The 15243-nt window shown below is 52.2% G+C and overlaps 1 protein-coding gene across 1 annotated transcript; it reads right to left on the minus strand.

Moving 5' to 3' along the window:
• Positions 1-9708: 9708 nt before the first annotated feature.
• Positions 9709-9915, minus strand: Smim45 (small integral membrane protein 45). Its single transcript, XM_077798667.1, has one exon. It carries the CDS (start codon positions 9913-9915, stop codon positions 9709-9711), a length of 207 nt encoding a protein of 68 aa, XP_077654793.1.
• Positions 9916-15243: the final 5328 nt, after the last annotated feature.

A 15243-nucleotide genomic window follows, 5' to 3' on the forward strand; every position in this document is an offset into this window, starting at 1 on the left:
CAGGCATCCAGGCCAGAGGTCCAAGGAGGACCAGTTGGCTTGAGAACAGGGTCTCGATCTGGGGCTTCTGCCCCCAACCAGGAAAGAGCCCTGGGTTGTCCTGGTGTGGAACTAGAGGGGCCCTAGAGAAGGCAGGGCTTGGGAAGCAGAGAGGTGATGAGTATTCACAGGAGACATGTCTGGTGAGCAAGCCATTGCCCCACTGCGTGGGGAGACTGCCATCCCCAACTGCCCAGCAGGGAAGTGGGCAGGGCTCTAGGGAAGTAAACATTGGGCATGCGCCCAAAGTCTGTGTCAACAGAGGGAGGTGGGGCCTGGCACCAGGCAGTTGCTACAGACACCCAAAGGTGGGAAAGTGAAGGCTCCTTCTGAAAATCCAACATGGGGCTCCTAGGCTGTACCTCTGGGTGAAGAGGAGACAAGGCTGTGGATAAAACCAGGCTCCAGGCTACAAAGATGCTCAGGCCTGGAAGATCAGAACTGCTGTGGGACTGGTCACTCAGAGGCAGGGTGACAGAGGGAGAAGAGGGGGGCAGAATTCACTCAAGGGGCCCATGGGGACACAAAGGAAAGCCACTGGGCTGTGGAGGTGTCTGGGAGGGGGCTGGAGAAGGCTCCCTGGAGGGAGGGAATAGGGAGAGAGGGAAGTTGAAGATGAGGCTCAGGCCGCTGCCTGGTGGTCAGGGAGGTGGAACCCCCCCTGAGGTGTTCTCTAGGGTCCCCAGATGGCTGACTGGTGCCCACTCCGGGATCCATATAACTCATCCTTTGGGATGACTCATCCATCACAAGTTGTTTCTGTTGCTTTCAACACTGTGAACTTGACCTGCTGCATGGGGGGGCCAGGCCCGGGTGGTAGGAAAGTTGGTTTCAAATGTGAGGGCTGGTGGGGGGGGAGAGCAGTTCTAGAGCCAGCTCTCTCAGGTCTGGAGCAGGGACAGGGGAGACAGGGCAGCAGAGGGGTCCTAGTCATGTCCCCAGACACAGATTTGTATCCAAGACTGTCCTGCCTCAGTCCCCTCCCCATGGGCATATCCCTGAAGCTCTACCCTTCTGCCCACTTATTTACAACCACAGGCTTCTGGGCGCACTGTGTTCACTTTGCACGTAACCGCAGACATCTACCCTCAGTGTGCACAGCCACATGCAGGGAGCTGGTCAGGACTTGGGAGATCTGTTCCTCTGTGTTCAGATCCCCATCCCCTCACTGAGCCAGGTTCTCCATGGCCCTTGATCCTTTTCCTCCCCCTTTGTCCCCATGGCACAAACACCCTCCTACCTTGATCAGAAGGTAACACAGGCTGCAGATTCTTGGCCTGAGGAGCTGGGGTGAGTGCAGGCCCTCACCTCCTCTGTACCCAGAAGCTGGCCATGGTGGCCTCCTTCCTCTGGTCCCCTTCTGGGCTCCCACTCAGCCTCCAGGCCACAACCCCAGGCCTAGGGCCCAGCTCTCTCCTGACCTGTGTCTCCAACTACATCTGGCAGCTGGGCTGGGCTCTGGGGCAGGGAGGGGCTAGTTCCTCAGGAGTGGGTGTCAGTGAATGGCTGCTCTGAGCTTCTGGAATCCTAAAGGGTCATGGGAGGCTCACAACAGCCAGGCTCAGCTGCTGTGAACTCAAGGCCACCTGGGAGGAGGGGGGGGCCTGCTGGCTGCCCTCCTCAAATGTGCTCTGTCTCCCACAGATTGGCCCCTGGTGAGATATCTCCAATAAGAATAGGGATACTCCAAAGATAGTGTTCCCCTGGTTATCCCCAGGCCACCTTACTCTGCGTTCTGTGACCCTCAGGTACCTTGCCTGCACACCTGGGGTCTTTTCTCAAGCAAGCTGAAATTCCTGGAACTTAGGTCTGTCCCCTCAATGACTAATCCCTAAGCCCCAGCTCTTTCCAGCTGGACTCTCTCCACTCAGATCCTGAGGGAAGGAAAAGACCTGGGCCAAGGCCTGGCCTGGAGGAGACCCACGAAGCCACCCATCCTGGCAATGCAGATTTTCAGCAGACCCTGGCTTTGGGCTGGGTGTCTTCTTCTCCATTCCCAGGTTACCTCTGTCTGAGGAATGCTCTCATAATGGTGGCAATAAGAGTCGCCACTTATGGGCACATACTCTAGGGGTGTGGAAACATCCTTATAGCTGGCCTGTGATGGGGACATCAACATCCTCTGAGCACTCACCCTGCACCAGGAACTAGGCTAAGCACCCTCCAGGCATCTTAAAAACTCTTCACCTTGCCACCTGCTTTTTGCCAATGAGGACCCTGCAGCCCACACCACACTGGTCTATATCCCTACGTGCCACTCTCTTTGGCCAGTGAGCTTCTGGGCCACGCTGGCCAATAGAACTTTCTGTGATAATGGAAATGTTCTATATCTGTACTGTCCAATGCAATGGCCATTAGTTACAGGTGGCTCCTGAGCACTTAAATGTGGCTACGGTAAGCAAGGAACTGGATCTTTTATTTCATTTTAATCTGTAACTCCTGTATTAGACAGCACAGTTCTGGATTTTATTTTTCTCTGGGTCCCAGGCCTGGTAAGAATTGCCCTCAGTAAGTTTCTGTACAATTAATATAATAAACGAAACAGTTGGATGGTAAAATGTGTAGACCCGGTGCCCTCCCCTCTTCTTAACCATTGTCTCCCCTTCAGGCTTTAGGTTTTCAGACTTGTCTATATTCTGGTTACCAGGGCAACTGGCTAGAAGTCCCAGGGGAGGGGGAGGGGAGCTGTCTGGAGTTCTTCCCCCTCCCTCCTTTCTTTAAGGCTGGGGGGAGGAAGAAGGTGGCTGATGGGAGGAAAGAGTTCAGCTCTGCCTGGACGGATTGGGGGTAGGGGCTCTACGGCCCACCCCCGCTGGATTACATTACTTCTGAGAGATAAAGCACCCTGCACTGAAGTCAGCAGCCCTGGGTTCCTTTTCACTTTGGCCAATGACTCTCTGTGTGACCTCTATCAGATCCCCCACCCTCCTGGACAGCAGTGCCTTTTCCAATAAACACCAGGTGCCCTCATGTGGTCTGTTCTAGCTTGAAGATCCAGAATTCCTCCTCCTTGTCCCTTGAAAGCGAGGTCTGAGTCTCCTCCAACTCTTCCTTCCTCTTGCCCATCTGCCCCTGAGCTCTCCTCCTTTGAGCACCTTTGCGGACACTGCCTGCCTGTTAATTACAGGCCTGGGTCCAGCTGCCCTCTAGTGGCCCTTAGTGACAATGACCTCCTTGCATTTGTGCACATCCTTCTTTCCCAGTGAAGAAAAGACTGACTCAAGGCCAGGAAGTGTCCTCAGAAGGCAGAGATCTCCACTCAAGCACAAAATCACTGTGGTGGCCTTCCAGACAAGGGGGAAAGGCCCTGGAGTCTCATATGTGGGCTTGTTACAGCTATGTGATTTTGAACAAGTCACTTCGTCTCTCTGAGCACCAGTTTCTTCTCTGTAAAATGGGGGTTGGATCAGGCAGGATGGGGTAAGCTATGCTGCAGTAACAAATCATTCCAAAATCCCAGTGATTTTAACCCTAAAGGCTGATTCCTCATTCATGCCTCCTGTCTACCATACTTTGGGTCAGCTATGGCTCTGCTCCATGTCATCTTCCCTTGAAGACTCGGGATGATGGAGCAATGGCCCTCCAGAGCATTGCTGGTCATCTTGGCAGAGGGAAGGAGAGACTGGTGAATTGGTGAGTAGCTAGCAAATGCCAGCTAATTACAGCTCATTAACTAGACGCCCCCCCCCCCATCACAAGGAGGCAGGGTAGAATAATTCTACCATGTGCTAAGAGCTGGGCAGCCAGAAATACTTGGTGAATGGTACTGAGCACCTGCTCACAGATTGCTGTAAAAAAAAGAGGTGAGAGGTGCTGGCCCAATCCCCAGGAAGCCACCAAACCTCTCATCATGCACTGGTAGTGTGCTGTGAACTCAATTCATGTGAGCCATGAAAACTGTCGCCTTTGGGACTTGGGGTGAAGCTCAGTGGTGTTGCATGTGCTTAGTGTGTGAGGCCCTGGGTTCAATCCCTCCCCAAAATGGTTGCTGTGGAATTCCAATTTCCTTGTTTATTTTCCTCCCATGATGTCCTCTGACATCCACACCAGTTCCAGCTGTTCAGAGCCACAGAAACAGAGTGGGACATGGACTTGCCACTGTATACAGAGTGCATTGGCAGCTGGACATCTAGGTTTCCAGGCTCCAAATTCCGAGACCCTCACCACCACTTATGGGTAGAGAAAGCGCAGCTCTGTCTACCCAGAGTCATCTGGAAGGACTGTTGAGCTTGTCACCGTCTTGCAGGGAAGCCTACAGCCTCTGCCCTTCTCCTAAAGCTGCTCTCTCGGCCTTCCCAAGCCCTTGCCACTCGGCCAGAGTGGAGAACTGCGGAGGTGAAACAATGAGAAGCCTGTGCCTCCCTCCCAGCTAGAGTCCGAACATTGCAACCATTCCCACGCAGGGAGCCTGAACATTCCCGCCTCCTGTCCTTCTGATCTGGGTGAAGCCCAGACACACCGCCCTTCCTTACCTGACAGCTCCCAAGATTCTGCAAAACCTCCCAAAGCATAAATTAAAAACCGGCACACAGCCTGACCCCCTGATAGTTCTAAACCACTCAAAAATCTTGGCCTCTGAGTAGAATTTCAAAGAGACTGGCCCCATTCATCCAACAAGCAAGCCTTCAAGGGGACCCTGCCAAGTGCCAGGCAGGCCACAGACAGGACGACAAGCTGCGGTGGCTGCTTCTCACTGTCACGTGAACAAAGTCCCACACAAGATGGAGGCTGAAGTGGAGAAAGCCTGTAGTGGGGTCAAGGAAGACTGTCTGGAAGAGGTGACAGAAAGTTCCTCAGGCCGTCCCCTTGATTCTAAGCCTTCCTTGTCAAGTCACTTTCCATCTCCCTCGCCCCACTACTTGCTTACTGGCATTCTGAGCTTTAACTCACATCTCCCCAAAAAGGCTGGGCTCTGCCTAGTCCCCATGATGCTGCAGTGCGGGCTCCTCTTCCTCTAACAAGGGAGACTCATGCACCCTCAGCTGGGTAACCCCCTTCTCCAAGAAGCTTTCCCGACAACTCTTTCGCCGGGAGTCAGGCACTTCTTCGGCTCCGTTTTGGTTTCTCGCACATATTTCAATGACACTTTATGCATCCATTTGCCCCTCCGGTTAGTGAGCTCTTTGGATTCAGGGACTGCATCTTTACCTTTGCACTCTTGGAGTCATGTGGGTGGGATGGAGCTGGCATTTGACATGCTCCTGGAGAGCTTATCAGGAGAGTTATGTGATGGTCAGCATTTATTGGGTGACTTTCATCCCCAAATCTCCTTTGACATTTGCCATCACCCAGCGAGGCAGGGCAGGAGGGATAGGAAAGTAAACAGATTTCTGTGGAGCCCCAGACCTGAGTTGAGCACAATGTTGGCACCAGTCGGGACCTTGTACCTGGACTGGAATCAGCTGTGATTTCAGGGCCTGGCATACAGAAATGTGAGGCAAGTTCAAGAAACTTGACCAAGGATGCATAATTTAACTGACTTGTAGAATTTACTATCGTTGGGCTCTGGCTTCAAGTTGCTCCCCATCCGGTCTCTGGCGTGCCCTAGAAAATGGAAAGGTCCTGCCTCGGTGAGCACTGGTCCGTTTCTGTAGCCTCTACCCTCTGGGTCAAACCTCTCTCCAGCGCCCCCTTAGACAACACTAAAGACACAGTCAGTTATGGTTTTTGTTAATTTGTGCTGGCACTAGGTGTTGAACACGGGGCATTTCACCACTGAGCTATATCCCCAGTCCTTTTTATTTTGAGACTGGGTCTTGTTAAGTTGCTGAAATTCTCACTAAGTCGCTAAGGCTTAATAGAAAAGGTAGGAGAAAGGAAAAAGGGGACACTGACAAGGGAGAGGGCGGGTCCTCTGAGAGAGAGGAGGGATGCACGTTCCTCCTGCTCTCCAATTTTATTGGAGGCCCCAGGGAAGTATCCAGGGAGTCCAACCCAGGTTCACCTCTTAGCTTTTGACTGACAGCAGAATTGTATCAGACTTCCAAGTCCCCATCACTAGCCTTCCCCATAGAGGGGAGACAATGTTAAAAGTCCAAGGCAACTCTGGGTCACTTTGGCCCAAGTTGGTTGGTTCTAACTGGAACTTGTTCTTACAGACTCTATGGTTAAGGGGCTTGCTCCTAATTATCATATCTCTCTGAGTTCTGAAATATAACCTGTGTAAAGGTCACAAAGCACCTTGGGTAACTTGCATTCTTATCAGCAGGGAAGAGTCTTTCAGACCTGCATTTCTCCTACAGATAACAGGTTATCTGCTGAGCAACACAGTGTATCCTATTGACCCAAGCCAGGCAGGACTACAGGTAAATTTCTGTATAAAAGAAAGCATGGGGGGCTGAGGTTGTAGCTCAGGGGTAGAGAGCTCGCCTCACACGTGCAATACCCTGGGTTCGATCCTCAGCACCACATAAAAAGAAATAAGTGAAATAAAAATATTGTGTCCAACTACAACTAAAAAAATTTCTTTTTTTTTAAAAAAGAAGCATGGGGGCTGAGGATGTGGCTCAAGCCGTAGCGCGCTCGCCTGGCATGTGTGCGCCCCAGGTTCAATCCTCAGCACCACATACAAACAAAGATGTTGTGTCCACCAATAACTAAAAATTAAATATTAAAATTCTCTCTCTCTTTAAAAAAATAAAAATAAAAAATAAAAAAAGAAGCATGGACCAGGTGCCATGGCACACACCTGTAATCCCAGTGGCTTGGTAGGCTGAGGCAGGAGGATCATGAGTTCAAAGCCAGCCTCAGCAATGCTGAGGCACTAAGCAACTCAGTGAGACCCTGTCTCTAAACAAAAATACAAAATAGGACTGGAGATGTGGCTCAGTGGTTGAGCGCCCCTGAGTTCAACCTCGGTAACCCCATCCCCCCAATAAAAGAAAGCTTAGGGGTGGGGTGTCAGTACAGTAGGCCCAGTTCATAGAATTCTCCTCTTAACTTCATGTTCCCACCACTCACATCTGTATATTACTTATTAGTAAGAAAAAAGACTTGTGAAACCAGAACTTCAAATGTCAGACGTTTGCTCGCTGGGGGAAGGGAGCCCAGAATACATCGGGACCTGACACAGTAAGAGAAACTGAGGCAGAGCAGAACAGCTACCCAGTGAGTGGTGCTGCCCCCACCCCAATCTCGCATGGAGTGATCTGAAAGGCATTGGAAGGGCCCTACCCTCCAGTGGGTCCTTAGAGAACCCACTTTGCCCACCTGCTTCTGCCACATCCTGCCTGTCCTGCAGCCCAAACTCAGATTCTCATGCTCCAACTCAACCCAGATTCCTAGGCTTCCCAAACTCTAGGGATTCCTGTCCAGACACTCAGACCCCCAACATCCAGTCTCAAACCCTGGGTGATCCTAGACGGGTTTCTCCTCCTCTCCAAGCTTGTCCCCTCCCCTGTAAAACAATGACCTCAGTTCCTCATTCAGCATCCCTTCCCCTTCCCCTATCCCCTATCCCTCTCAGCCCGTGGGAGGCACATGTGCATGCTACTCCACCCCTAGCTCCAGGGGTGGGAACAAGCACTCTCTGGCCAATCAGAGAACCCTATTCCCAAGCACATGCGTCCTGGGGGCCAATGCAAATCCACTGAGCTTTCCCACCGCTGAGAGATTAGCTGTGCTGAAATCAAGGCACTGGAGGGCTGTGGATACCAGGGACTATTGGGAGGCACCTAAAACCTACACAGAGGAAGGCAGGACTAAGAGAATGAGAGACAAGGACAGAGAGATGGAACACACAAGTGACATGCCCAAGCCCTGACTCCAGCCCATTTCTCTATGCCCTCAGGCAAATCCACACTAAAATAAACTGGCAGCAGTCTGCATTATTGTCCCACTTTAGAGGTGGACTTTTTAATTGAATCCACAGTCACCAAGCTAAAGGCTTCTTTGCAGCTAGGGTAGCCATGCAACTAAGTATTAACCAATGGGGGGTCATGATTACAGCCATCAGTGTCCCTCAAGGGCAGGGGCATCCTTCCCACCATCCCTCCCTCCTGCTGCTCAGGATGCAGACGAATCAGCTCAGGTCGTGTAAACCAGTCAATGTTTTTTGCCCGGCAAAAACAGGGGGAGGCGCTGGGGTCCCTGAACCCTGGATGAGAACTAGCCACCAAACTGGTTCTGAACAAACTCTTGTGAATTGCACCATCCATAGGAATAAAATTCTCTTTGGCTGGGCTGAGGTTGTGGCTCATTGGTAGAGTGCTTTCCTAGCATGGGTGAGGCACTGGGTTCGATTCTCACCACATACAAATTAATAAATGAATAAAGGTCCATCAACAACTAAAAAAATTTTTTAAAAACTCTCTTTGGCTTTAAGGCCTGTTGTTTGGCCTCTTGGTGCTAGAATTTATATTCTAACTGTACACTATCCCCAGGGATTCCAGGTGACTTTTTTTTATTGCTCTGACAGGAGAAGGGGCAAGTGCTATCGGTTTCTAATGGGTAGAAACCCTGGATGTTCAACATCCTGCAATGCACACAACAGCCCCTTATATCGAAGAATGACCTTCTCCAAAATATCAATAATGCTGCCATTGAGAAACCCTGCTCATCCTTTACTGGGGTTTGGTGTTCCCATCCCTAAAATGGAAAGTACTGAGCTAGCCTATTTTTTCACAAGGACCCAGTAGGTGAGTTGATATCCTTTCAAAAAAGGATAGTCCTGCAAAGGTAATCATGAAGTCTTTATTATTGGGAATAAATGAAGATGGAAGCCCCAGCAAAGGATAGTGAGACAGGCTGTCAATCTACATCCAAAGGGAGGCAATGAAGACTCTGCACAGGAGGAGGGCTCCAGGGTGGGCTTGTGTTCTGGGCATCCTGGCTCAAGAGGGGCTGGGCTCAATCCTGGAAGTGCAGCATGGGATAGGGAGGGTGGGTGGCCAGGGACTCCTGTCAGCTGCCTTAGCAGGCAGAAGGAGGGAGTTGGAACCAACTGAGGACAGTCCTCACACCCACAGAGCCCTGGGACTCCCACACACGGAATACACACACACACACACACACTCTCTCTCTCTCTCTCTCTCTCTCTCTCTCTCTCTCTCTCTCTCTCTCTCTCTCTCTCCCCCCTTCCCATAGTCCTACCCTCTGCATATACCCCTACCACTCACCCTCAACCATTCCAAGCCTAAGCCGGAAGGGTGGGGCTGGGCTGGACCCGGCAGGCAGCCTTTAAAGGAGGCCCTTTCCCTGAGTCAGCTTTGAAGCCTTCCCCAAGTAGCTGCAGGGCCGGTGCCTTTGTGGGGGGAGGGGAGCGAGGGAAACTGGGGATTCAGGTGGAAAGGGGGATCCGCAGGCACAGGACAAGCAGGAGCAGCCATGTGGACTCCAGGTGGAGGGGGAGAATGTTGGGCAGCACGAAAGCCCAGGGGCCGGTGGGGGATATCCCCAGAGCTGGGGAAGGCCGCCGCGGAGAGAGCTGGCTTGACCCAGGGAGCCCGCAGAGGCGATCAATACCTTAAGGCTTCCTCAAGACCCCCAGGTGCCCCACCTGTACGGCCAGGGGCCTCCCGGAGGACCAGGTGGCTCTGCTGGAAGCCCGGGCTACAGAGAGATAGCTGGAGGACCAAGGGGTCATCCTCCCTTTGCTTCGAGAGTCTCCAGGCTCGGCGGGTAGAGCGAGGACACCGGGTACCCTCACCTGCGACCTGCGCACGTCGGCTCTTAGACCTCCGGGCCACCAAAGGCCAGGTTATCCCGCACCATCAGTGTCTTGCGGAGGTCCCGGTCCACCAGGGGGCGCTGCATGCGCCACTTGTGCGCCTCCTGCAGCCCCGGCTCGAAGTAGTAGATGCAAGCGCCGAAACCCACCAGGATGAGCACGGAGATGACCAGGTAGACAGGCACGAACCAGTCCAGAAAGTGCGGCATCGCGGCGGCTTTGGCTGCCAAGACACGGGCCATGAGAGCTGGTGGAGGGGCCCCTTGTGGCGCCCACCCAGAGAGACCCTCAGAGACCGGGGCCCCAAGCGCCACTTTACACATAGGGAGACTGGGGTCCGGGAGAGCGAGGGGCAGTGCCGGCCTGATCCAGATCATATGGTGCCTCAGCAGCCCAGGCCTTCTAACCACGCACTGACCTGTCCCCATCAACTGGAGACACCCAGCTCCTACTCACCCTATAAGAGGAGGCTTAAGCACAGCTCATAAGCACAGCTCTGACCCTGTCCCTGTCCAGCTGTGTGCCTTTAGGCAAGTTGCCTAACCTCTCTGGGTGTCCACTTCCTCCCCTGTAGAAGGAGAAACTAAAACAGCCCTGGCACAGGTCCCAGTGAGGATTTAGTGTGGTGACCCATCCCCTGATGAGGCCCCAGTAAAGGTGGGGAGAAGCCTCCTCTGGTCTCCCTGTGTCCCTGCGCCCAGCTCTGATTTTGCAGTTGCAATGTCTGCTGTTTGCCAGCTCCCCCATCCCAACAGATGCATGGGTTCCTGGCCACCTACACACCCTGACCAGCTGAGGCCTCATAAAAGCAAATATCCACCCCCAGGGGACCTGCTTCTTTGTAACAGGGTCTGAGCAGGCCAAATTTCATAATTATAAGGCCATAGATGCTAGAATCAAAAGTCCTGGCAAAGTCCTTAGAACCCTGGGATGATAACAGCACCTGGCCTCTAGGGTTTTGGGGACTGCTGAGTGAGTTGATTTATATGAAATGTTGGCACCTAGTAGGTTCTACATAGTAAATTTGTTCTTCTACTCTTACCTTCAGTTTCCTTTAGCTGCAAAACAGGCACAGAAATAGGACCTGTTTCCTAAAGGCACTGTGAATTTTTAATAATTGCCCAAAAGATATCTGAAGTCCTGCTGCCTGGCACAGAATCAGTGCTCAACAAATATTAGCTATTATTATTTCCAGTGAACTAGAGGTGAAGAAAGCAGGAAAGTGGGTGGTAGCAGTGGAAGGTGCTTTGTGCAGCCTGCCTGCTCTCCACACCCTCCGTTTCATCGTGGAACTGCTTGTCAGTCACCTGTGAACACTGCATGTTACGCAGTCCCCAGCTTTTTCTCTGCTTTCATTTTCCCTGGAATATTCTTTGCGTTCTTGGTCACTGAGCAAACTCTTGTTCACACTTCAAAAGCCAGATCACAGATCATCTCCTCCAGGGAAGAAATGAGCAGGACCCATTTAAACCTCCTAAAACTTGCCCAAGGTATAAGAAAGGGGTGGACCCAGGAGCCCCTTCTGTCTGCCTGGCAGGAAGAGCACCACTAGGGTACTTCCACAGACCTCAGGCCAGGCCTGTGGGGCAGGTGTCACTGCCTGTAACTTACAGATAAAGAAACAGAAGTCCAGACAGGATCACTAACTTACCCTGGGATACCCAAATGGGAAGTAGAGGAGCTGGACCCCCAAACCCAGTGAGGTCCTATGGCTTGAGCCCTTCAGGACAGGGAAAGATACTGAGCAGGATGAAATGAGCACAGGCCCACCTGGGCTTCTGGGGAAGCAGGGATGAATGAAATGGCCCCGGAAAGCAAGTTAAGGAGAAGCCCCAGCTCCTCTGACCTCTGTCTCCAAACCAATTTCTCTTGTCCCCCTAATCCCAGGTGGGCCACGATCCCCCGGAGGAGGATATTGCCACATCCTGGTCCTGCATCTTTCTTGAGCTCCTCTGCCCCCTATCCAGGGCCCCTGTTGGCTATTCAGAAACACAGGCATCTTAAGGTGCCCTATTCATGGAGGAATAAAATGAAGAGTGCACTAACTGTCTAAAGTCAGTGTGGAGGGCCCAGCACCCTCCTACCCATCTACCTTTCTGGGCAAGTTCAGAATTGCCCTATGCTGCCAGGGTTGCTGGGAAGAGGAAGAGGGGCCCTCAGGCAGGGAGACTGACCCGACCTGGCTTGACTAAGGCCAACATGATTCATGCCCCTTCCCCATACCCAGCCCCGACTTTTGTTCCTTCTGGCTTAAGTATGAGAACAGGGGCTAGGGCAGAACAAACCACTTCAGCTGCAATGTTGTAGATCTGGGGAGCAGAGTTCAAGATCTCCAGCCCTGCAGACAAAATTCTAGATATTCTGGGGCAGACAAAGGACTCCCAGACCTTTTCCTGACTTCAGGGGGGCAGGGGAGGGCTAAGTAGAGATGCAAAACACTCACAGGCCTTCTGTGTGACCTTGGACCATTCCTCACCATCTCTGGGCTCCAGGGTCTCCTGTACACAGTGACAGGGTGAGGATGGGGTTACCAGATGATCTATAAGAAATTTTCCAGGCCCATTTCAGCCACCGTTCTGTCCAGGACAGTCTGAAGGCTGCAGAGCCCTTCTCCCTGCCTCCCAAGCCACTGGTACCATTCAGTGCCCCTGCATGCCCGTGGACCCACCTCACGCCCTGCGGTTGCCTGTTCCAGGGGGCTCTGTGCTGAGCACACAGCCTCGGCCTGAGCAGCTCAGCATCGGCCTGTAGACTCAGTCGCAGCTGCTGTCCCCAGGGACACTGCCATCTGTGGCCGCTCTGGGTGCTGGAGGCAGAGATAGGGCGAGGCCAATGCCCCCCTTGGGAGACAGAGCTTCTCCGGCTCTGAGTGGGCCAAATGGGGGCAGTCCTCAGCTGGCTTAGCACACTGGTACCTCTCCCTGCCCATCTGAGACCCTTCCCTCTACTCCCCACTCTCAGAATGGCAGGAGGTGGGACCTGTCTTAGCCAATCAGCAGCCTGGCAGAGCAAGGGCTTTATCCTCTGTTGCCTTGGCAACCAGCCTCCTTTTCTGGATCCCTGTACTGTGCACGTGGTACAGCAGATGACAAGGAGGGCAGGATTGGGAAAAGGCAGTGAGGAATGAGTTACCCAGCAGGCTGCTGGGCCCCAAGACTAGTGGCCCCAGAGAGGAGAGGACCCCAGCTCAAAACAGAGGGTTGATAGTTTGCTGATTGGGAGTCGGGAGAGATTGGGGGTCTCTGACAAGCAGGTGTGGCTGCAGAAGCAGTGACCAGTAGAGCCAATGAGGGTCACAGGTTATAGAGGGAAGAACCAAGTCTGAGACTGAAAGTCTGAACATATTAACTTAATGCAGCACTTGGTGCCAGACATTGTTTACAGGTGCTTGATTTCTATTAACTCATTTAATCCTCATCCAAGGTCATATAGCAAGAAAGCAGCAATTGGATTGGAGTCCTAGCCTGGCCCTCAGGCCCCACAAAGGACTGCCCTCCCGTTTCGGACTCAGCAGCCCTGGCTGGGGTTCAACCTGTGCTAGTTGAAGCTCCCAGGCAGTGCACCCCCCCCCCCCAGGTCTGGCTCTTCACGCTTCATTCAGTTATCCCCACTGGGTGTGTTTTGGGAGGTCCACGTTGGGGGGGGGGGGTGAGGCAGCTGAGGTTCCAAGAGGTGAAGCTATTTACCTTCTCCTCCAGTCACTCAGCTGCTTGGAGACGGAGCTGGAATTCAAAGCTAAGGGGTGGGGTTGAGAGTGCAGGGTCCACCCCCAAGCCTGGATCCTCCCCCTTGGGCTACAGAGGGAGGTCAGCTAGGTGCCTCGCAGCCAGTGGCACTCTGCAAACAGCAGTGGCTGCCGGGAGGAGGAAGAGCAGCCACTGAGGTCCATAGAGGGGGAAGAGGCTTCAAGGGACTCCCAGAGAGTTCATTCCCAAAAATCTGAGGAGAGGCACACTCAGAAGACTCTTGATGAAACGGCTTCAGGGTCTTCAGTATTCCACCCCACAGACAGCTGACAGCTGGGACCATCTGGGGCCCCTGCGAGGGTGGTGGGTCCTCTCCAACATATGTGAGGCATGGAGGTGATTATGTTTACAGAAGGATTTTAAAAATTCAAGTGTAAGGTACATGCGGTAAAATGCTCAATTTTTAAGCAATGGATTTTTATCTGTGTATACATCTGAGCAACCACCATACATCTCCCCAGAAAGGTCCCTCCTCTTGCCAGTGAATACTCCCACCCTCAGGGGCAGGGGTGCAGCTCAGGGTAGAGCACATGCTTAGCATGCAAGAGGCCCTGGGTTCAATCCTCAGCCACAACTCCATCCCCAAAGGGACCCACAGCTCTGACTTCTGACGTTTGGGTTTCGTGGAAATGGAATCCCACACTGGTACTCTCTGTGCCAAGCATAATGCCTTCAGGATTCAATGTGAGTAGTTGCATGTGTCAGTCCACCACAATTTGTTTGTGTTCACTGAAGGACAGCTGGGTTGTCTCCAGGGTGGGACTATGATGACCAAAGCTGTCATAGTCCTTAACAGTTTGGTGTGGGAAGGCAGTGGGGAGTCAGGGGAGGCTTACAGGGGGAGTATTAGGAGACAGACTGGTGGAAACATGAGGTTAAAGAGATAATTATGTATATTGAGCCCACTATGCTGACCCCCACATGCTTTCATTTTTAAAAAGCAATTTACCTGAAGCCCTGCCTTAAGTCCACAGGATAGGTTACATTCCTCAGCAAACTACCTATTATTTGCAGGAGAAATACAGGCCCCAAAATGCTGATAAGAAGGAAACAAGTTATGCTGAAAGGGGAGACTTCTGTAATCCTTACACAGACCATATCCCCAAATTCAAGGAGATAAGGATAATTCCCCCAACCATAAAATCCATAAGAACAGGTTAAAATTAGAATCAGTCAGCATGGGCTAAAGTGACCTAGAATTGTCACAGCAGTGGGGACTTGAAAGTCTGATGTCATCTTCTGTTAGCTGAAAGTCTGGACATGTGTGGGACTCTCTGGAAACTTCCTTGGGACCCCAATAAAATTTGAAAAGACCCACTGTCTCCCTTGACAGTGTCCCCTTTCCTAATCCTTCTAATAAATTCATGCCTGTTACTTTGAGTGACATGTCTGAAATCTTTCTGTCATGACAGAAACAATCAGGGTGAGCCAGGCATGGTGGTCCATGCCTATAATCCCAACTGCTCCCAAGGCTGAGGCAGAAAAATCGCATGTTCAAAGTCAGCCTCAGCAACTTAGTGAGGCCCTCAGCAACTTAGTGAGACCCTGTCTCAAAATAAAATATAAAAAGGGCTGGGGCCAGGTGTGGTGGCACAGGCCTTAATCACGGCAGCTGGGGAGACTGAGGCAGGAGGATCATGAGTTCAAAGCCAGCCTCAGCAATGGCAAAGCACTAAGCAACTCAGTGAGACCCTGCCTCTAAATAAAATACAAAATAGGGATGGGGATATGGCTCAATGGTTGAATGCTCAAGTTCAATCTCTGGCACCCCAAAAAAAGGGCTAGGGATGT

Source organism: Urocitellus parryii, chromosome 5, assembly GCF_045843805.1.
Source record: "Urocitellus parryii isolate mUroPar1 chromosome 5, mUroPar1.hap1, whole genome shotgun sequence".
NCBI lineage: Eukaryota > Metazoa > Chordata > Mammalia > Rodentia > Sciuridae > Urocitellus > Urocitellus parryii.